Genomic DNA, 23660 nt, shown 5'->3' with positions numbered 1-23660 from the left:
TTACATAACAGATATAGGGCACTAGAGGTTGAGGATGAGGTGATCCTGGAGCAGGCAGAAGCATCACTGGCTGGGAGGGCAACTGAGACAAATCAGTTGCCCCCTCGCATCAGAACAAGTACCCAGAAGAAAAAGAGGAGGGTAATTGTTATTGGTGACTCCCTTCTGCAGGGAACAGAGGGCCCCATATGCCGGCCAGACCCCTTCCACAGGGAGCTCTGCTGCCTCCCTGGGGCCTGGGTCAGGGATGTTACCAGGAGGCTGCCTACTGTAGTGCAGCCCTCTGATTACTATCCCTTATTAGTTATACAGGCAGGGAATGATGAGATTAATAACAGAGGGCTAAAAGCTATCAAAAGGGACTTTAAGACACTGGGGAAAGCAGTTGAGGGAGCAGGGGCACAGGTAATCTTTTCATCTATACCCTCAGTCACAGGCTGGAATACAGAGAAGAATAGGAAAGCATATTTGATGAACAAGTGGCTCAGAGGTTGGTGCATCCAACATAACTTTGGATTCTTTGATCTTGGGGAACTTCATCTTGCCACAGGTCTGCAATCAGCAGATGGGACACAACTATCACAGAAGGGGAGAAGGACCCTGGCACATGAGCTGGCTGGGCTTGTTGAGAGGGCTTTAAACTAGAATGGAAGGAGGAGGGGGTTAAACATGACAGCACCAGAGATAAATCAAAGGGAATTGAGGATGGTAGGCTAGAGCTAGGAGTAAAAGCAGCAGCCCAGCTGAAGTGCATGTACACTAATGCACGCAGTATGGGTAACAAACAAGAGGAGCTGGAAGCTCTGGTGCTGGAGGAAAACTATGATATTGTCGCCATCACTGAAACGTGGTGGGATAGCTCACATGATTGGAGTACTGTAATCAATGGCTACAGACTCTTCAGGAGAGACAGGCAAGGGAGAAAGGGCGGGGGAGTGGCTCTGTATATTAGGGATGCTCTGGATGTCGTGGAGGTAGAAATCAGGGATGATCAAGTTGAGTCATTATGGGTGAGACTTAAGGCGAAGGCCAAAAAGGCTGATATCCTGGTTGGAGTCTGTTACAGACCACCCAACCAGGAAGAAGAGGTTGATTTATTACTCTTTAAGCAACTGGAGGCTGCCTCAAGATCACCTGCCCTTGTTCTGGTGGGCGACTTTAACCTACCAGACATCTGCTGGGACTTAAACACTGAAGAGAAGAAGCAGTCTAGAAGGTTTCTGCAATGTGTGGAAGACAACTTCCTATCCCAGCTGTTACGTGAGCCTACCAGGGGGGCAGCCCTGCTTGACCTGCTGCTCACAAATAGAGAGGGCCTGGTAGGGGATGTGGTGGTTGGAGGCTGCCTGGGGTCCAGTGACCATGAAATTATAGAGTTTTCAATCCATGGAGAAACCAGGAGGGGCATCAACAGAACCTCCACACTGGACTTCCGAAGGGCAGACTTCAGCCTATTTAAGGAACTAATTCAGAAAGTTCCTTGGGAAATAGCCCTTAGAAACAAAGGGGTCCAGGAAGGTTGGACCTGCTTCAAGAAAGAACTCCTGAAGGCACAGGAGCAGGCAGTGCCACTGAGCCGGAAGATGAGCCGACGAGGGATGCAGCCAGGCTGGATGGGCAGGGAGCTGCTGAAGGAATTAAAGATTAAAAAGAGAGTGTATCACCTTTGGAAAAGAGGGGAAGTGTCCCAGGAGAAGTTCAAGGAGGTTGCTAGGTCTTGTAGAGGAAAAATTAGAGAGGCAAAAGCCCACTTGGAGCTCAGGCTGGCCACGGCTGCCAAGGAAAATAAAAAGTGTTTCTTTAAATATATGAATGGCAAGAGAAGGGCCAAGGACAACCTCCAGTCCTTACTAGATAGAGAGGGGAACATAGTGACAAAGGATGAGGAAAAGGCAGAGGTGCTTAACACCTTCTTTGCCTCAATCTTCACTAGTGGGACAGGTTGTCTCCAGGACAGCTGGACTCCTGAAGTGGTGGATGGAGTCAGGGACCAGTACAGTCCCCCTCTAATCCATGAGGAAGCAGTAAGGGATCTGCTAAGTCACTTGGATCCTCACAAGTCCATGGGACCGGATGGGATCCACCCTAGGGTGCTGAGAGAGCTGGCAGCTGAGCTGGCCAAGCCACTCTCCATCATTTATCAGCAGTCCTGGCTCACTGGAGAGGTCCCTGAAGACTGGAAGCTGGCCAATGTGATTCCCATACACAAGAAGGGTCGTAAGGAGGAGCCAGAAAACTACAGACCTGTCAGCCTGACCTCAGTGCCAGGCAAGGTCATGGAACAGGTCATCTTGGGTGCCATTACAAAGCACCTACAGGATAGCCAAGGGATCAGGCCCAGCCAGCATGGGTTTAGGAAAGGCAGGTCCTGCCTCACCAACCTGATCTCCTTTTATGATCAGGTTACCCACCTGGTGAATGTGGGGAAGGCTGTGGATGTAGTCTACTTGGACTTCAGCAAAGCCTTTGACACTGTCTGCCACAAGAAGCTCCTAGCCAAGCTGGCAGCTCATGGTTTGGACAGATTCACTCTGTGCTGGATCAAGAACTGGCTGGATGGCAGAGCTCAGAGAGTGGTGGTGAATGGTGCCACATCCAGTTGGCAGCCAGTCACTAGTGGTGTTCCCCAAGGATCAGTGCTGGGCCCAGTCCTGTTCAATATCTTTATTGATGATCTGGACGAGGGCATTGAGTCCAGCATCAGTAAGTTTGCAGATGACACCAAGCTAGGAGCAGGTGTCGATCTGTTGGAAGGTAGGAGAGCCCTGCAGAGGGACCTGGACAGGCTGGATGGGTGGGCAGAGGCCAATGGGATGAGATTTAACAAGGCCAAGTGCAGGGTTCTGCACTTCGGCCACAATAACCCCAAGCAGTGCTACAGGCTGGGGACAGAGTGGCTGGAGAGCAGCCAGGAGGAAAGGGACCTGGGGGTACTGATAGATAGTAAGCTGAAGATGAGCCAGCAGTGTGCCCAGGTGGCCAAGAGAGCCAATGGCATCCTGGCCTGCATCAGGAACAGTGTGGCCAGTAGGACAAGGGAGGTTATTCTTCCCCTGTACTCAGCACTGGTCAGGCCACACCTTGAGTACTGTGTCCAGTTCTGGGTCCCTCAATTCAAGAAAGATGTTGAGGTGCTGGAGCATGTCCAGAGAAGGGCAACGAAGCTGGTGAGGGGCCTGGAACACAAATCCTATGAGGAGAGGTTGAGGGAACTGGGCCTGTTTAGCCTGGAGAAGAGGAGGCTCAGGGGTGATCTTATTACTGTCTACAACTACCTGAAGGGGCATTGTAGCCAGGTGGGGGGTGGCCTCTTCTCCCAGGTAACCAGCAATAAAACAAGGGGACACAGTCTCAAGTTGTGCCAGGGTAGGTATAGGCTGGATGTTAGGAAGAAGTTTTTCACAGAGAGAGTGATTTCCCATTGGAATGGGCTGCCCAGGGAGGTGGTGGAGGCACCGTCCCTGGGGGTCTTCAAGAAAAGACTGGATGAGGCACTCAGTGACATGGTCTAGTTGACTGGCTAGGGCTGGGTGATAGGTTGGACTCGATGATCTTGGAGGTCTCTTCCAACCTGGTTGATTCTATGATTCTATGATTCTATGATTTCTATATTTGCTCTGCTGGTTTTGTCTCCTTCTCTGTAGAAACCAATCCTGTGTGATGCTTTGTTATAATGCTAAATTTGTATGTGATTATGATGATGATAACAATAATAAAAAATAAAATAATAATTACAACAACAATAACAACAATAATAATGATGATAATGACGATTATGATGATGTGATCCTCTGCTAGGTCATCTATTATCTTTTCAAAAAAATGCCTACAAAGCAGGTGAGAGGCCTAGAGCACAAGAGGAGAGGCTGAGGGAGCTGGAGGTGTGCATCCTGGAGAAGAGGAGGCTCAGGGGTGACCTCATTGCTGTCTACAACTACCTGAAGAGAGGCTGTAGCCAGGTGGGGGTTGGTCTCTTCTGGCAGGCAACCAGCAACAGAACAAGGGGACACAGTCTTGAGTTGTGCTGGGGGAGGTCTAGGCTGGACATTAGGAGGAAGTTCTTGGCAGAGAGAGTGATTGGCATTGGCATGGGCTGCCCAGGGAGGTGGTGGAGTTGCGATCCCTGGAGGTGTTCAAGCAAAGCCTGGATGAGGCACTTAGTGCCATGGTCTAGTTGATGGCTAGGGCTGGGGGATAGGTTGGACTGGCTGATCTTGGAGATCTCTTCCAACCTGATTCTGTGATTCTATGATTCTAAGACCATTTCATAGGATCTAAAATGCCTGTTAGCTAGCATTTTAAGCTAGATTCTGCTTGTCATTTGCTAATGTGCTGTGGCCCTTGGCTTCACCAACCCTCGTTTTCAATTTCTCTTCCATTTATGATTCCACTTTAAGAGACATTATGATATGTGCAATACAGTATCCCTTAGGGCTTTTAATGTGAGCCCTGCTGGAAGCTTCAGAGTAAATGCTGCTCTTTGCAGTAACATGAAAATCCGTGTTGAAACATTGTTCCTTTCATTAAGATGTTCTGCACTTTTTTGTGTTGCACAGCATATTAACATCTATCTGAGACCCTAAGCTGTTATTTCTTGCTTGCTTCATAGAGAGAAGATTTGTCTTCATAAAGCAAATTGAATGTCAGTGAATGATAAGTCGAGTGCTCGTGAGCTTCCCACACAAAGGCTATTTAAAGATAATTCTTATTTTTAATCAAGTTATTTGAGTTTTGTGTGACAAGTTGGTGAGGAATCACAGGATTCTAGGGGTTGGAAGGGATCTCCATACACCATTGAGTCCAACCCCACTGCCAGAGTAGGATCATAGGCTCTAGCTCAGGTCACACAGGAATGCATCCTACCAGGCCTTGGAAGTCTCAAAAGAAGAAGACTCCACAACCTCTCTGTGAAGCCTTTTCCAGTGCTCTGTGGCCCTCACAGTACAGTTCTTTCTCATGTTGAGCTGGAGCTTCCTGTGCTGTAGTGTACATCCATTGCCCCTTGTCCTATCACAGTGCACAACTGAGAGAAGTCTGTCACCTCTTTCTTGACACTCAGCCCTCGGATATTTATAGATGCTGATGCTGATGCAGAGCTAGAATCTTCCCAGTGCAAGGGAAGGTTATATAAAAAAATAGAAAATTTGTAGGGTAACAGGCTTTTGCTCTTTTCCCCCTTCCTTTTGTACACAGGCTGGATGTTAGGAGGAAGTTCTCCCCAGAGAGAGTCATTTGCCATTGGAATGGTCTGCCCAGGGAGGTGGTGGAGTCACTGTCCCTGGATGTGTTCAAGAAAAGAGTGGATGAGCCACTTTGTGCCATGGTCTAGTTGACTGGATAGGGCTGGATGATAGGTTGGACTGGATGATCTTGGAGGTCTCTTCCAACCTGGTTGATTCTATGATTCTATGAAGCATTCGTAGTTCCCATGGCACAAGATAGCTGTGCTCTCATTTTGGTAGGTTGGTGATGCTTTGGGAGGTTGTACTTGTGTCTTAGTTGCTAAAGGACATGACCCAGTGTAACATTATCTTTAGGAAGTCATTTTAGGAGGATCAAACATTCTGGGAAGCCAGCCCTGCTCCTCTGACACACAGCTCCACAATTTAATACACTTTGATATCTTTTTTCTTCTCTATCTGGAAAAAAAAAAGGAGTGAAGACAACCAATTTTGAGGCACTTTTTTCTTAATGCAAACACCTATCAAATTTTGGATGAGTGCTAAACAGTATTAACAAGGCCTCCTGACTTTGCAAACCCAGGCTCAGAGTAACGATATATTTTAAATATAATGGCTGCACCCTAAGAGTGGCTGTCAATGGCTCCATATCCAAGTGGAGGCCACTGACAAGTGGAGTCCCTCAGGGATCAGTCCTGGGACCAGTCTTGCTCAACATCTTTGTCGATGCCATGGACAGAGGCATTGAGTGCAGCCTCAGCAAGTTTGCTGACAACACCAAGCTGTGTGGTGCAGCAGACAGGCTGGATGGCAGGGATCCATCCAGAGGGACCTGGACAGGATGCACAGGTGGGAACAGTCCAACCTCATGAGGTTCAACAAGACCAGGTGCAGTGTCCTGCATCTAGGTTGAGGTAAACTCAAGCACAAATCCAGGCTGGTCAGTGAGTGGCTGGGGAGCAGCCTAGAAGAGAGGGGCTTGGGGGTGGATGAGAAGCTCAACATGAGCCAGCAGTATGCACTTGCAGCCCAGAGGGCAAACCAGATCCTGGGCTGCATCAGGAGATGTGCGGCCAGCAGGTTGAGGGAGGTGATTCAAACCCTCTACTCTGCTCTGGTGAGACCCCACCTGGAGTACTGCATCCAGTTCTGAAGCCCCCATTACAAGAATGATGTGGACGTGCTGAAGCGTGTCCAGAGAAGGGCCATTGGGTTGAGCAGAGGGCTGGAGCAGCTCTATGAGGACAGACTGAAAGAGTTGGGGCTGTTCAGCCTGGAGAAGAGGAGGCTCTCAGGTGACCTTTTCGCGGCCTTTCAGTATCTGAACGGGGTCTACAAAAAAGCTGGGGAGGGACTTTTTAGGGTATCAGGGACTGACAGGACTAGGGGGAATGGAGCAAAGCTGGAGGTGGGGAGATTCAGACTGGAGGTGAGAAGGAAGCTGTTGAGCATGAGAGTGGTGAGAGCCTGGCATGGGTTGCCCAGGGAGGTGGTTGAGGCCCCGTCCCTGGACATGTTTAAAGGCAGGCTGGATGGGGTTCTGTCCAGCCTGATCTAGGGTAGGGTGTCCCTGCCCAGGGCAGCGGGATTGAAACTAGATGACCCTTGTGGTCCCTTCCAACCCTGACTGATTCTATGATTCTATGAAATAGCGTATTTCAGTGTGCTCCTGTAATGTCTCTGGGAAGAGGATTTTACTGTTGAGCAACAGTAATGTTATCTTTAAAATTACAGCTTTAATTTGGAGTTCCTTCCAGTGTCAGTAGGCAGTTTAAAGCCTTATCTGTGAAATAACAGCATTTATAGCAATGCCTAATTCAAGTTAGTTCTTCCTTCTCAGTGTGTTTTCATGTGCTGCCAAAAAACCAAACGAGCATAAAAACAATTACATGTTAATTCCCTACCTCCTTACCAGTGCAAAGTGGATGCATTCTAACAGGTAGTACTCTTCTGACAAAGTCGTAGAAGGAGAAAATCTCCACATTTCCCTGCAAAGCATCTTCCACATGAGAGAAACTGTGTGATGCTGTTCACAATCTTCAGAATTTGGGTATGCAATGAAATGAAGAGGGCATAATGAACTTCATGGCATTCAGCTCTTAATCCTCCTGTAATCAGTTGCATGTTTTTGTAAGGAAAATTAAACTGCAGTCTCAAATATTTGGGTTTTAAGACCTAATGTTTTCAAGAAGTCCATGACTGTACCAGGACCAGTATTATTCAATTTATTCATTGATGACCTGGATGAGGGTATGTCGTGGAGGGGTATTCTGCTACCTACGCCAGTTTTGGTGGAGGGGAGAAATTAATTGGGGTGAGATAATATTATATAAAAATATTATCTTTATTAAACTCAATATTCTGAACTCTCGCCACCCCCAACCACTGTATATTAATATGCTCTACATGGTTATGAAAACATTCTAGGATAAAATGTTTTCAGTGACTTATTAATTAACTAGTAAACATTCAAACTGTAAACAGGGAGAGGATTTTTCCCCACAGCAAATACCATTTGGGGTCTATACACTATTAGTCCAGCAGAGCGGGCTGGAAACTGATTCTGCTTTATGGTAGAGGCAACTTATATTACAGAGGTATTAAAGCTTTTACTCACAACTCTTATTAATTATTAATCACCCTCTGGGGTTATGTCACAGCCTATGCCAGTGTCCAATTCTCCAGGGTCTTTGCCTGTGGACTTTGAGGCTGGAATCCTCCCAGCTTGAGGGGAAAGGATGAATCTTCCCAGTTTCTGGGGAAATGGTGATCTCTGACCTCGTTCTTCTGGCAAAGGATGCAATCTCTGCCTTTGTGCTGCTGGCTTCTTCTGGATGCTCTGTTCAGGGATACGTAGCAGGCAGGATCTCAGGTGCAGGAGGAGAATATCGTGCAGTCTCTAGCACAGTTCTCACACGGCTAGCAGGCCGTGTGTGCAGACAATCTAGAGTCTGCTTCCTGGTTATCTTAGCAGCAGTGACATGCTTACCAGGCAATGATAGACAGCGGGCATGCAGGGTGCACGGCTGCTGGGAGTCTGAGCTCCACAGGTAAAGACAGGCAATACAGGATCTGGTCCTGATAACACAGTGGCGTGCAAGTGTGCACTACTGGCTGGGAGACTATAGGCTCCACAGGTATATCTATAGGCAGGCTTAAATGAGCTCTGCAACTAAGGCACGCAGGCAGGGGTCTGAGCTGCTGTATAGGGTTAACACTCCTGGGGGAGTAACCCTGAACCTGACCCTAGGGGTCTTGGCCCCTCCCCAGGGGTGGGCCACACTCCAGGTGATGGTTAGCCCACTCCCCCCCACTTCCTGTGGTATAAAAGACAGAGGAGTTTCCTGTCTCTTCCTCTTTTTCCTGCGTTCACTCTTCACACACACACTGATACTGTATACCAGCACACCACGTGGCAGCCACGAGGCAGAGGCACCATCACATTACTTGGGTTGTATCCATCCCTTTTTTGTATTTTGCTGTTTTCCCTTCCTTATCCTTTGTAAACTCCCCTACCTCCAATACCTTTTCTAAGTTATTGTTAAACTTTTCCTTTTTAGCTTCCAAATCGAGTGAGATTGATTTATTTGGGTATCCCTACCTTTCTCTCTCTCCCTGTCTTTTGGGAAAAAAAGGAGGGGGAAGAGGGGAGGGCACTCTATAAATTCTATAAATTGTCATTGGGTCTACTAAATTTATTAGAGTCTCTGGGAACCTGCATTTGAACCCAAGACAGCTGCGAGTGAGGCTCTGAGTGTGAGCAATGGCATCCAAGCACCTGAGCATCTGAGCTATGCAGGGGTCTGAGCGTGGGGGTCTGAGCACGTTGTTTACCTGTGCACTCCTATTTATTGAATGTGGGCCGAGATTAATGGGCCCTTTGGCCATTGGAATGACCAATCAGGCTGGCAGTCAGCCAAACCTTACCATAATAGGCAAAAGCACTTGCCTGGACTTTCCCCAAATATGGGAATCACATGGGCTTACATCAGGGAGACACGAGCTGGGTGTGTGGGGGCTTACATAACCTGTTTACAACCAGAGGTCCTGGCAGGGCAAGGCATAAATAAGCCTATTTTCGGGCCTACATGCCCTCCACGACAGGGTGCAGAGAGCCTTGTCAGAAAGTTTGCTAATGACACCAAGCTGGGTAGAGTGACTGACACAGTAGAGGGTTCTGCTACCATCCAGAGAGACTTAGGCTGGAGAGTTGGGTGGGGAGAAATTGAATGAAGTTCAACAGGGGCTGTGATGGTTTGGGTGTTCCCCGTGCCCCCACACTTTAGAAATCACCCAGTCTAGACTCCACCAGCTCTGGAAATATGAATGAAGCTTATATTTACAGCCAGCACAATATACAAGCAGATATTTACAGTATATACAGTTATAGACAGAAATATACAAGGTAAAAGGTAATACAGAAACACAACTCCCCTCCCAGAAACCTGAGTCTCTAGGAGGGGCTCTCAACTGCCCTTCTCCTTCCCCCTACCCTTCTCAACCTTACCCCAGTCCCAAGGAAGAATAGAGGTTTGGCCAGGAGGTTAGGAAGCAAAGTGGATTAGTCCCAAAAATGGAGGGTGAGGTTAGAGAGATGCAACTCAGCCAGCAGCCCAAGTTAGAGTGGTGCTGAGTGTGTTATCTATGGTTTGACTTATGTTTTTATACATCTCAGCAAGCCTATGAGCGAAGTAGACATCACCATTGTTTTCCTTTTACAGCCTGTAATCTACTTCTTCCCACCAAAGCATTCTAGCCTGCTTCAAACTAGCACAGGGGCAAGTGTAGAGTTGTGCACCTGGGAAAGAACAGCTCCATGGATCAGTGCTGGGACCGGTGATGTTTAACGTCTTTGTCAGTGTTGTGGACAGAGGAATCAAGTGCACCCTCAGCAAGTTTGCAGATGACACCAAGCTGGGTGGCACAGTTGACTTGCTAGGGGCAGGGATCCATCCAGAGTGACCCGGACAGGCTGGAGAGGTGTGCCCAGGCCAACCTCACGACATTCAACAAGACCACGTGTAAGGTCCTGCACCTGGCTCGGCACAATCCCAGGCACAGATACAGGCTGGGTGAGGAATGGCTGAGAGCAGCCCTGAGGAGGAAAAGGACCTGGGGGTCTGGATTGATGAAAAGCTCAACATGAGCCTGCAGTGTGCACATGCAGCCCAGAGAGCAACTGTGTGCTGGGCTGCAGCAAGAGAAGTGTGGCCAGAAGGGCAAGGGAGGGGATTCTGCCCCTTTACTCTGCTCTCATCAGACCCCACCTGGAGTACTGTGTGCAGTTCTGGAGCCCCCAGCTCAGGAAGTACATGGAACTGTTGGAGTGAGTCTAGAGGAGGGCCATGAAGATGCTCAGAGGGCTGCAGCAGCTCTGCTATGAGGACAGGCTACAAGAGTTGGGGCTGTTCATCCTGGAGAGGAAAAGGCTTCGAGGAGACCTTATAGTGGCCTTCCAGACCTTATAGTGGCCATCCAGTACCTGAAGGGGGCCTACAAGAAGGCAAGGGAGGGACTACTGACAAGGTCTTGTAATGACAGGATGAAGGGTAACAGGTTTAAACTGGCAGAGGGGAGATTCAAACCAGATGTTAGGAAAGGGTTCTTTCCAGTGAGGGTGGTGAGACACTGGCACAGGTTGCCCAGGGAGGATGTGGATGCTCCTTCCCTGGAGGTGCTCAAGGCCAGGTTGGATGAGGCCTTGAGTGGCCTGTTGTAGTGGGAGGTGTCCCTGCCTATGGCAGGGGGTTGGAACTGGATGATCCTTGAGGTCCCTTCCAACCTAAATCATTCTATAATTCTATGATGAGCATAGGTTGGGGACTGACCTACTGGAGAGCAGTGAAGGGGAGAAGGACTTGGGAGTCCTGGTGGATGGAATTATGGCCATGAGCCAGAAGTGTGCTCTTGTGGCCAGGAAGGCCAATGCCATTCTGGGCTGTATTAGAAGGACTGTGGTTAGTAGATGGAGACAAGTTGTCCTGCCCCTCTACTCTGCCCTGGTGAGGCCTCATCTGGATGGAGTATTGTGTCCAGTTCTGGGCTCCCCAGCTCAAGAAGGACAGGGAGCTGCTTGAGAGAGTCCAGCACAGAGCCACAAAAAAATTTAAGGGAATGGAACATCTTCCTTATGAGGAGAGCCTGAGGGAGCTGGGGCTCTTGGGCTTGGAGAGGAGATCAAGGAGTGACCTCATTCACGTTTATAAATATGTAAGGGGTGAGTGCCAGGCTCTGCTGGGTGATGCCCAGTGACATGAGAAGGGGCAGTGGGTGGAAGCTGAGGCATAGGAAGTTCCATCTGAACCTGAGGAAGAATTTTTTTCCCTGTGAGGGTGACAGAGCACTGGAACAGGCTGCCCAGGGAGGTTGTGGAGTCTCCCTTTCTGGAGATAGTCAAGAACGGTCTGGATGTGTTCCAGTGTGATCTGCTCTAGTTGATCCTGCTCTGGCAGGAGGGCTGAACCCAATGATCTTTTGAGGTCCCTTCCAGCTCCTTACGTTCTTTGACTCTATGGTTCTATGACTGTCTCCCAAGGACAGTAGTATGTTCAGGCTGTTCTGAAATATTCAGATTCTATTCCAAAATAGGTGGATCACTGGATTATTGTTTCTGCTAATTTGCACCAGTGATCAAAATGATAATTGACTTTTCCTATGCAACACTTTTAATGTCTTTTGAAAGAGTGGAATTTCTTTCCCCTGTAGTGCTGGTTCATCTAAAAGGCCCCAGAGTTATTTTTTTTTATGACCAACTAAAGACTATCTCTCTTAGTCAAGAAATAGAAATTATTGGGTTAGGTCTGGTTTCAAAATGGAAGATCCAGGTTCTGCAGATCTTAGTGTGTATTAAAAAGTAGTCAAAGAATATTCCTCAAAAAAAATAGACTCTAATATTGGAGAGGTGTTTAAATGAAACTTGTGAGGGAGGGCAATATATAGAATCATAGAATCATAGAATCAACCAGGATGGAAGAGACCTCCAAGATCATCCTGCCCAACCTAGCACCCAGCCCTATCCAGTCAACCAGACCGTGGCACTAAGTGCCTCATCCACTCTTTTCTTGAACACTTCCAGGGACAGTGACTCCACCACCTCCTCTTCTCCAGGCTGCACACCCTCAGCTCCCTCAGCTTCTCCCCACAGGGCTGTGCTCCAGGCCCCTCACCAGCTTCGTTGCCCTTCTCTGGACATGTTCCAGTATCTCAACATCTCTCTTGAATTGAGGAGCCCAGAACTGGACAAAGGACTCAAGGTGAGGCCTGACCTGTGTTGAGTACAGGGGAAGAATAACTTCCCTTTTCCTACTGGCCACACTGTTCCTGATGCAGGCCAGGATGCCATGTTTAGAAACAACCTGAGTCTCTCTTCCCCTCTGGATGAGACAGATAGAATTGAGAAGCCCAAAACTGGGCAGAAGGTACTGCAGAGAAGAGGCAGACTAGAAGGTTCCTAGAATGTGCAGAGGACAACATCTTATCTCAGCTGTTACATGAGCCTCCCAGGGGTGCAACCCTGCTTGACCTGGAGCTCACAAATAGAGAGGGGCTGATAGGGGATGTGGTGCTGGGTGGCTGCCTGGGGTCCAGTGACCATGAAATTATAGAGTTTTCAGTACATGGAGAAACCAGGAGGGGCATCAATAGAACCTACACACTGGACTTCTGAAGGGCAGACTTCAGCCTATTTAAGGAACTAACTCGGAAATTTCCTTGGGAAAGAGCCCTTGGAAACAAAGGGGCCCAGGAAGGTTGCACCTACTTAAAGAGAGGACTCCTGAAGGCACAGGAGCAGCTGTACCATTGAGCCGGAAGACGAGCCGATGAAGGAGGCAGCCAGAGTGGATGGGCAAGGAGCTGCTGAAGGAATTAAAGATAAAAAAGAGAGTGTATCACCTTTGGAAAAGAGGGGAGGTGTCCCAGGAGAAGTTCAATGATGCTGCTAAGTCTTGTAGGAAAAAAATTAGAGAGGAAAAAGCCCACATAGAACTTGGGCTGCCACTGCTGGTAAGGAGAATAAAAAATGTTTCTTTAAATGTATAAATGGCAAGAGAAGGGCCAAGGACAACGTCCAGTCCTTATTAGATGGAGAGAGGAATATAGTGACAAAGGATGAGGAAAAGGCAGAGGTGCTTAAAATCTTCTTTGCCTCAACCTTCACTAGTGGGACAGGTTGTCTCCAGGACAACTGGACTCCTGAAGTGGTGGATGGAGTCAGGGACCAGTATAATCCCTGTGTAATCCACGAGGAAGAAGTAAGAGACATGCTGAGCCACTTGGATCCTCACAAGTCCATGGGACCGGATGGGGTCCATCCTAGGGTGCTGAGAGAGCTGGCAGCTGAGCTGGCCAAGCCACTCTCCATCATTTATCAGCAGTCCTGGCTCACTGGAGAGGTCCCTGAAGACTACCAATGTGATACCCATCCACAAGAAGGGCCAGAAGGAGAAACCATAAAACTACAGACCTGTCAGCCTGACCTCAATACCAGGCAAAGTCATCTTGAGTGCCATCACAAAGTACCTACAGGATGGCCAAGGGATCAGGCCCAGCCAGCATGGGTTTAGGATGAGCAGGTCCTGCCTGACCAACCTGATCTCCTTTTATCATCAGGTTACCTGCCTGGGGAATGTGGGCAAGGCTGTGGATGTAATCTACCTAGACTTCAGCAAAGCCTTTGACACTGTCTTCCACAAAAAGCTCCTGGCACAGCTGGCAGCTCATGGCTTGGATAGATTCACTCCGATATTGCTCAAGAACTTACTGGAAGGCTGGGCCCAGAGAGTGGTAATGAATGGTGCCACATCCAGTTGGCAGCTGTCACTAGTGGTGTACCCATGGGATCAGTGCTGGGCCCAATCCTACTCAATATCTTTATTATGATCTGGACCAGGGGATTGAGTCCAGCATCAGGAAATTTGCAGATGACACCAAGCCCTTCCAGCCATCTTCACATCCCCAGCTGCCCTTACATAACAGATATAGGGCACTAGAGGTTGAGGATGAGGTGATCTTGGAGCAGGCAGAAGCATCACCGGCTGGGAGGGCAACCGAGACAAATCATTTAACCGCTCGCATCAGAACAAGTACCCAGAAGAAAAAGAGGAGGGCAACTGTTATTGGTGACTCCCTTCTGCAGGGAACAGAGGGCTCCATATGCCGGCCAGACCCCTTCCACAGGGAGCTCTGCTGCCTCCCTGGGGCCTGGGTCAGGGATGTTACCAGGAGGCTGCCTACTGTAGTGCAGCCCTCTGATTACTATCCCTTATTAGTTATACAGACAGGGAATGATGAGATTAATAACAGAGGGCTAAAAGCTATCAAAAGGGACTTTAAGACACTGGGGAAAGCAGTTGAGGGAGCAGGGGCACAGGTAATCTTCTCATCTATACCCTTAGTTACAGGCTGGAATACAGAGAAGAATAGGAAAGCATATTTGATGAACAAGTGGCTCAGAGGTTGGTGCATCCAACATAACTTTGGATTCTTTGATCTTGGGGAACTTCATCTTGCCACAGGTCTGCAATCAGCAGATGGGATACAACTATCACAGAAGGGGAGAAGGACCCTGGCACATGAGCTGGCTGGGCTTGTTGAGAGGGCTTTAAACTAGAATGGAAGGGGGAGGGGGTTAAACATGACAGCACCAGAGATAAATCAAAGGGAATTGAGGATGGTAGGCTAGAGCTAGGGGTAAAAGCAGCAGCCCAGCTGAAGTGCATGTACACTAATGCATGCAGTATGGGTAACAAACAAGAGGAGCTGGAAGCTCTGGTGCTGGAGGAAAACTATGATATTGTCGCCATCACTGAAACGTGGTGGGATAGCTCACATGATTGGTGTGCTGTAATCAATGGCTACAGACTCTTCAGGAGAGACAGGCAAGGGAGAAAGGGCGGGGGAGTGGCTCTGTATATTAGGGATGCTCTGGATGTCATGGAGGTAGAAATCAAAGATGATCAAGTTGAGTCATTATGGGTGAGAATTAAGGGGAAGCCCAACAAGGCTGATATCCTGGTTGGAGTCTGTTACAGACCACCCAACCAGGAAGAAGAGGTTGATTTATTACTCTTTAAACAACTGGAGGCTGCCTCAAGATCACCTGCCCTTGTTCTGGTGGGCGACTTTAACCTACCAGACATCTGCTGGGACTTAAGCACTGCAGAGAAGAAGCAGGCTAGAAGGTTTCTGCAATGTGTGGAAGACAACTTCCTATCCCAGCTGTTACGTGAGCCTACCAGGAGGGCAGCCCTGCTTGACCTGCTGCTCACAAATAGAGAGGGCCTGGTAGGGGATGTGGTGGTTGGAGGCAGCCTGGGGTCCAGTGACCATGAAATTATAGAGTTTTCAATACATGGAGAAACCAGGAGGGGCATCAACAGAACCTCCACACTGGACTTCCGAAGGGCAGACTTCAGCCTATTTAAGGAACTAATTCAGAAAGTTCCTTGGGAAAGAGTCCTTAGAAACAAAGGGGCCCAGGAAGGTTGGACCTACTTCAAGAAAGAACTCCTAAAGGCACAGCAGCAGGCAGTGCCACTGAGCCGGAAGATGAGCCGATGAAGGAGGCAGCCAGGCTGGATGGGCAGGCAGCTGCTGAAGGAATTAAAGATAAAAAAGAGAGTGTATCACCTTTGGAAAAGAGGGGAGGTGTCCCAGGAGAAGTTCAAGGAAGTTGCTAGGTCTTGTAGAGGAAAAATTAGAGGCAAAAGCCCATTTGGAGCTCAGGCTGGCCACGGCTGCCAAGGAAAATAAAAAGTGTTTCTTTAAATATATGAATGGCAAGAGAAGGGCCAAGGACAACCTCCAGTCCTTACTAGATAGAGAGGGGAACATAGTGACAAAGGATGAGGAAAAGGCAGAGGTGCTTAACACCTTCTTTGCCTCAATCTTCACTAGTGGGACAGGTTGTCTCCAGGACAGCTGGACTCCTGAAGTGGTGGATGGAGTCAGGGACCAGTACAGTCCCCCTCTAATCCATGAGGAAGCAGTAAGGGACCTGCTGAGACATTTGGATCCTCACAAGTCCATGGGACCGGATGGGATCCACCCTAGGGTGCTGAGAGAGCTGGCAGCTGAGCTGGCCAAGCCACTCTCCATCATTTATCAGCAGTCCTGGCTCACTGGAGAGGTCCCTGAAGACTGGAAGCTGGCCAATGTGATACCCATTCACAAGAAGGGTCGTAAGGAGGAGTCAGAAAACTACAGACCTGTCAGCCTGACCTCAGTGCCAGGGAAGGTCATGGAACAGGTAATCTTGAGTGCCATCACAAAGCACCTACAGGATGGCCAAGGGATCAGGCCCAGCCAGCATGGGTTTAGGAAGGGCAGGTCCTGCCTCACCAACCTGATCTCCTTTTATGATCAGGTTACCTGCCTGGTGAATGTAGGGCAGGCTGTGGATGTAGTCTACTTGGACTTCAGCAAAGCCTTTGACACTGTCTGCCACAAGAAGCTCCTAGCCAAGCTGGCAGCTCATGGTTTGGACAGATTCACTCTGTGCTGGATCAAGAACTGGCTGGATGGCAGAGCTCAGAGAGTGGTGGTGAATGGTGCCACATCCAGTTGGCAGCTGTCACTAGTGGTGATCTCCAAGGATCAGTGCTGGGCCCAGTCCTGTTCAATATCTTTATTGATGATCTGGACGAGGGCATTGAGTCCAGCATCAGTAAGTTTGCAGATGACACCAATCTAGGAGCAGGTGTCGATCTGTTGGATGGTAGGAGAGCCCTGCAGAGGGACCTGGACAGGTTGGATGGGTGGGCAGAGGCCAATGGGATGAGATTTAACAAGGCCAAGTGCAGGGTTCTGCACTTTGGCCACAACAACCCCAAGCAGCACTACAGGCTGTGGACAGAGTGGCTGGAAAGCAGCCAGGAGGAAAGGGACCTGTGGGTACTGATAGATAGTAGCTGAAGATGAGCCAGCAGTGTGCCCAGATGGCCAAGAGAGCCAATGACATCCTGGCCTGCATCAGGAACAGTGTGGCCAGTAGGACAAGGGAGGTTATTCTTCCCCTGTACTCAGCACTGGTCAGGCCACACCTTGAGTACTGTGTCCAGTTCTGGGCCCCTCAATTCAAGAAATATGTTGAGGTGCTGGAACGTGTCCAGAGAAGGGTGACAAAGCTGGTGAGGGGCCTGGAACACAGCCCTGTGGGGAGAGGCTGAGGGAGCTGTTGGTGTTTAGCCTGGAGAAGAGGAGGCTCAGGGGTGATCTCATTGCTGTCTACAACTACCTGAAGGGAGGCTGTAGCCTGGTGGGGTTGGTCTCTTCTGGCAGGCAACCAGCAACAGAACAAGGGGACACAGTCTTGAGTTGTGCTTGGGGAGGTCTAGGCTGGATTTTAGGAGGAAGTTGTTGTCAGAGAGAGTGATTGCCATTGGAATGGGCTGCCCAGGGAGGTGGTGGAGTCGCTATCCCTTGACGGTGTTCAAGAAAAGAGTGGATGAGGCACTTAGTTCCATGGTCTAGCTGACCATCTAGGACTGGGTGTTAGATTGGACTGGATGATCTTGGAGATCTCTTCCAATCTGGTTGACTCTATGATTCTATGGACACAGTTTCTAAGGGAAAGAAGTCTTATTAAAAAATCCTTTTAACTTCACATAACTAAGGGAGGCACAGGCCTTATGATATCTGCAGTCCCTGGGCATCTCCAAGTAAGAGATTTTATCTTTAGACTAAAAATATTTTCAAAACTGAAATATTTCCCTTCTACGTGCCCAGTCCCTTTGGATTATATTTGTCATGCTGTAGTCCTTGATTAGAGCACCCCAGTTCTGACCTGGGCTCATTTTCTGCAGCCCAAATCAATAACTACATTTATATTTTCCTTCAGCTCTCTGAGCCAGATTTGCTCTGAAGTAACAGAGGTGCTTTCCTACTCTGGAAAAGTGTATTTGTTTGAGAAGCATTGAAATAAGTCTAAGTCTCCATACCAAGCCCCAGGCCAGTTCAAATGTTCAGTGAGGACTCCCTAGTAATAGGCATTTTTTAATTCTAGCAAAAAGGAAAGAGGTTTTTAATGGACCTGAGGATTTAAAGTACCAATACCTATTTGGCAGACACTTTGATTCCTCAGGCCACACAGGGATTTAACACCAAAGTAATTAAATAGCCCAGAAGTTCTTCCAGAGTCTCACTTCCTTGTAGACCACATGCTCCTTGTCTCTTGCTTGGAGCAGGAGACTAACACAAGCAAGGAAGGCCAGTGAAAAGCCATAATCTCAAAGCCATTATCTCCTTTTTTACTTCCTATGATAGCCAACCTGCTCTTTCAGTTTGTATCAGTGAAAAGAGTATTCCAGGTAAGGAAATATGTGGGATCAGGTCCCACTGAGACTGATGCCTCCATGGGACTTGAAGCTGTAGCTGGGGCTGCTCCTTAAGCTTGGGCTGGCTTTGGGCAAAGAGCAAGTTGTGCAGTGCTCTGCCATCATACACTGAATGTGGCCCCATGAGAGGCATCATTCCCAAAAGCTTGAATCTCCCTTAAGATAGTTATGCCAGCTTGCAGCCCTGGTGGCAGCAGACACCACGCAGTCCTGTTGTAGCACCTCAGGAAGGTACAGCACTGACACAGGTTTGCAGGCACCCTGCAGAATTGACTCTGAGGAAAGGCTGCAACCCAAATACCTCATCCACAGGTAGATGGGAGGTGGCTGTTTCTGGCCGTGCCTTAATTCTGCTTTTCTAATCAGCAAAGCGTATTTCACTACTGCCCTTCACTGCTTGTCTCCCTGGGAATATTGTAGTACTGTACCTCTAGCATCTGCTGAGAGTAACATGATATTTGTGTGCCCAGAGAGTAATTTCTCATTTTACTGAGAATATTGCAAGGATGGCCCTAAGATGCCTTTGGACATCTGTGTGACAAAGGATAATGTGTGCTGCAAAGAACTTGTGGAGAAGAAGCTTCAGTAACTCTACCAAGCATGTATAATATTACATATTACTGCAGCATAAACTTAACAGCTATCTTTCTGTTAATATTCAGAGCCAGGGACTCAAACACAGATGCAGTGTTGTGAGTTCCATTTTCTACTAAAACCAGATTTTCTCAGTCTGGGCCTTTGGCAGTGCAAAAAAAAAATAAAGGAGTGCTCCTTACAAATAAGATCATTTAATCACTTTTATCTGCTGTGAGTTTGTATTGTGTGTGTATATATATATATATATATATAAAGCTGCGGGGATAACCACAAAGGCTGTAGTAATAAAGGAGAACAGAGCAAAACTGAAGCTATAATTCCAAGATTTCCTTGTTTGTGTTTTAATGCTACACCAGTATAGTATTTGTTTCTCTAATTTGTTTTCCAGTACAGCTTATTGCAGAGACCATCCTTTTTTGTTTCACTCAGTAGGAGGCAGTTGAAAGCATGTTGTTAAATACAAACAACAACAACAACAAAAAGGAATTTCAAAGGGTTGCTTTTTATGTGCCACCAGTGGATCCTTTATTCCATCTCCATTTGTCAGGTCAAATGGGTGAATGTGTTTAATACAGAGCATTTCACCAATAGTCTAATTGACTGACCTATACATAACTTTACCAAATATGTAATGCCACTGTACTGGAAGTATATTTTAGGTTTGAAAATGAACCTCATTACAGGATCACAGGATGTTAGGGGTTGGAGGGAACCCAAAGAGATCAAGTTCAACCCCTGTGCCAGAGCAGGACAATACTGTCTAACACAGATCACAGAGGAACACATCCAGACAGGCCTTGAAAGAGAAGGAGACCCCACAACCTCTCTGAGGAGCCTGTGCCAGTGCTCTGTGACCCTTACAGTAAAGAAGTTCCTCCTTGTGTTGAGGCGGAACCTCTTCTGCTGCAACTTACACCCATTTCTCCCTGTTCTATCACAGGGAGCAAGTGAGCAGAGCCTGTTCCCCTGACACCCGGCCAGACCTCAGATATTTGTAAACATTTATCAAATTCCCTCTCAGTCTTCTCTTTTCCAGACTAACAAGTCCCAAGTCTCTCAGCCTCTCCTCATCAGCCATGCCCTCCAGTCCCCTAATCATCCTTCTACCCCTCCGCTGGACTCTCTTCAGCAGATCCCTGTCCCTCTTCAACTGGGGAGACCAAAACTGAGCACAGTATTCAAGATGAGGTCTCACCAGGGCTGAGTAGAGGGGGAGGACAACCTCCCTTCATCTGCTGGACATACTCTTTCTAATACACCCCAGGATGCCATTGGCCTTCTTGGCCACAAGGGCACATTGCTGTGCCATGGTTAAATTGTTATCCAGTCCACTGGAAATATTACAGTCCACAGAAGCTACAAATGTAGGAGCTGGACTGATAAATTCAATAGAAAATATATCTACCTATCTATCTACATGTATAAAACTGAGCAACCACATCAGTTCTGTGTGGGAGGGTAATCTGAGATGAATAATAACAATCGAGTGCTGGCCTTGGTTTCCCACAGCTGCTGGCTACTTTATCTCATTAATGAGAAAAACAAGGCGTGGTTTATGAAAAGGACTGGGTTGTTCTTGCCTAATTATGCTAATGTATAGGTGTGTGATCTGTGCTCAAGACTATATAATGAGAGCCAAAACGATCAATAAAGAGTCTCTGGTATAATTAACATTGAATGCCCTGGACTCCATGTGGCATTGCTTTTGATCACACTGATCTGTGTGAGCTTTGACCACATTTCTGCTGCTGCAGCCAGTGTAGCTGCAACAGTTCTGTAATTATTAAAGTGATTACATCAGCAAACAATATACATTTATTTTTTATATATATTAGCAGTAATAAAATGATAATAACAAAACCAAACAAATAAGCAAAGACACACACAACAAACCCCCATCAAATTATTAAAGAATCAACCAACTCTTACTAAGTCGTGTATGGCTTATTTAAGATGCAGAATAGCTGTAGTCCAGAGACCCTAAAATTGTGCATACTTAGTCCACCATATTTAATGTTTCAGGGTTTAGGTCACAGAGACCTCTCAGACCCAGCTGTATTACATTTATGCTTAGCTCAGGTCTAGAAGTTGGCAGGTTTGATTCTTTCTGAGTCATTAACAGACCAGAGTTAAACTCATCATAGGAGCAATCCCTCATTTTGTTCTTTTCACCTATGTCTTCACCTCTGAGTGATCCAATTATATAGGATATCCCAGTTCAATGTTTCTTCAGTTAAGGACAAAGAGAAACCTTATATTTTGTGTGTAGAATGTTTAAAGGGATGTCAAAGTATACCCAGAGGAAGAAGAAAAAAAAAAAAGAAAAAAAAAAGGAGGTTAGGAACCAATTAAGGAATACATTTTAAAAGGGGAAGGAGCTGCATCATTCAGTGGTCTTTTCCATACTTTTTCTATGCCTGTCATCATGTTTCACTGTCACTGTCCTTAACAGAAAGGCATGGTTGCATTTATACTGCCCCTCTCTAGACCTCTGTATATGTAACATATTTTGATCCATTTTTAGACATGAACTTCTGGAAGAAGCCCGGAGGAAAGGTTTGCCTTTTGCACAGTGGGATGGGCCAACAGTGGTTGCCTGGCTGGAAGTAAGTGTTGGGCATAAGTTTTAAATGACAGTCATGTTTTTAGGCTGCTTCTATGTGTTTGTTGTGATGGTTTGGGTGTTACCCTCTCCCCACACTTAAGAAAATCACCAGACTAGACTCAGTCAAGCTGGAAATTAAAGAATGAAGCTGTATTTACAGCTTAGCACAATATAGAAGCAGATATTTACAATCTATACAGATACAGACAGAATAGACAAGTTTAAAAGGTAATAGAGAAACACAACAGCCCTCCCAGAAACCAGAGTGCCCAGGAGGGGCTCCCAACAACCCTTCCACCCCTCTACCTTATCCCAGACTTCGCCTTATGTTCAAGGTGAGTTTGGAAGATCAGCCAGGGGAGTTAGGAAGCAGACAGATTAGTTAGACAGACAGCAGGTTAGAGAGAGAAGTGCCTGCAGCCAGAGCCCAAGAGCAACTCCGTTATCTATATTTATGTTCTTGTTCTTATACATCTCAGCAAGCCTATGAGTGCAGTAGGCATCACCATTGTTTCAACAGAATTAGCAGGAAAAGGACAGGGCACAAGGATTATCAATTGCACCTGAATGCTAAGTTTATGAGATCTTCTGATTTCTCAACCTCTAAGTATGTCAGAAGATCACAGACAGAGCTCGTGTAGGGTAACATACTAAGGAGAAAACAAAATTTAGCTGTCCAATTATGTTTGAGGTTAACACACAAGCTAAGTCTTCACAAGTGTTAATAAAATATCATAGGAAAGGACTGATTTACCTAGATATTGCTCAGAGCAGAAATAAAAGGGATCTTCCTTTCAACACTTTCACCTGAGATGTGGGAGATCAAGGATGAAATATCTGATTTGAAGATAATGCATCCTTCTTCTGAAACCAAATCATAGACTCATTGAATCATAGAGTCAGCCAGGTTGGAAGAGACATCCAACATCATCCAGTCCAACCTAGCACCCAGCCCTATCCAATCAACTAGACCATGGCACTAAGTGCCTCATCCAGGCTTTTCTTGAACACCTCCAGGGACAGCAACTCCACCACCTCCCTGGGCAGCCTATTCCAATGGCAAATCACTCTCTGCAAGGAGAGCTTAAATGAACAGATTTTGGGACTCATCCAGGAAAAAAAACCATTCAGCAGAGCTGTCTGTGAATTTTGACACAAAATTATTGAATGTTTTAGGTGAAAGGATTATTCAAAAAATGTCTACCCAAACATTGTTCTTTTGTGGCTCAAGCCACTTCTATGCCAAGCAAGTCTATCTATTCCCACCTATTCTCATGTCTGCTGTAGGTATCATCCAGTGATCATCAGAGACAATTTGTAGAGTTTTTCCTTTCAATTTAAATAAAAAATAATTTAAAAAAAGTTCTTCTCCAGACTTTTAACAGGAATATATTCAGGGAATTCAGGAATGAAAGCAGGTAGTGTCTGTAAAATTTCTGCTTTGTATTGGAATTCCTAAAGGTGCCTAATAAAAAAAAAAAAAAAAAAAAAAAAAAGAGAAATGAAAAGGGCAGAAAGGCAGTTCAAAAATTTGCCATGACCTTGGGAAAATGGAATCTCTTTCTTCCCCCACAAAAATGATTCAGTAAGTTAGAGCCACAAAAATGATTCAGTAAGTTAGAGCCACAAAAATGATTGAGGAAGTTGAACATCTTCCTTAGAGGAGAGCCTGAGGTTGCTGGGGCTCTTGAGCTTGGAGAGGAGAAGACTAAAGGGTGACCTCATTCATGTTCATAAATATGTAAGGAGTGAGTGCCAGGAGCCAGGCTCTGCTGGGTGATGCCCAGTAACAGGAGAAGGGGCAGTGGGTGGAAGCTGAGGCATAGGAGGTTCCATGTGAACCTGAGGAAGAATTTTTTTCCCTGTGAGGGTGACAGAACACTGGAACAGGCTGCCCAGGGTCGTTGTGGAGTCTCCCTCTCTGGAGATAGTCAAGAACTGTCT

General features: G+C 47.1%; 1 protein-coding gene across 1 annotated transcript in view; it reads left to right on the top strand.

The window, feature by feature from the left end:
* The window catches only part of LOC135174811 (liprin-alpha-2-like), a 485381-nt gene that overhangs the window by 437248 nt on the left and 24473 nt on the right, over nt 1-23660 (top strand). Inside the window, 1 exon segment of the mRNA XM_064142364.1 lies at nt 21636-21717. Within this exon segment, the coding sequence (XP_063998434.1) occupies nt 21636-21717 (82 nt within the window).

This window comes from Pogoniulus pusillus, chromosome 4 (genome assembly GCF_015220805.1).
Source record: "Pogoniulus pusillus isolate bPogPus1 chromosome 4, bPogPus1.pri, whole genome shotgun sequence".
Classification (NCBI taxonomy): Eukaryota; Metazoa; Chordata; class Aves; order Piciformes; family Lybiidae; genus Pogoniulus; species Pogoniulus pusillus.
Note: the sequence above shows the minus strand (reverse complement) of the source record. Positions and strands in the feature narration are given on the sequence as shown.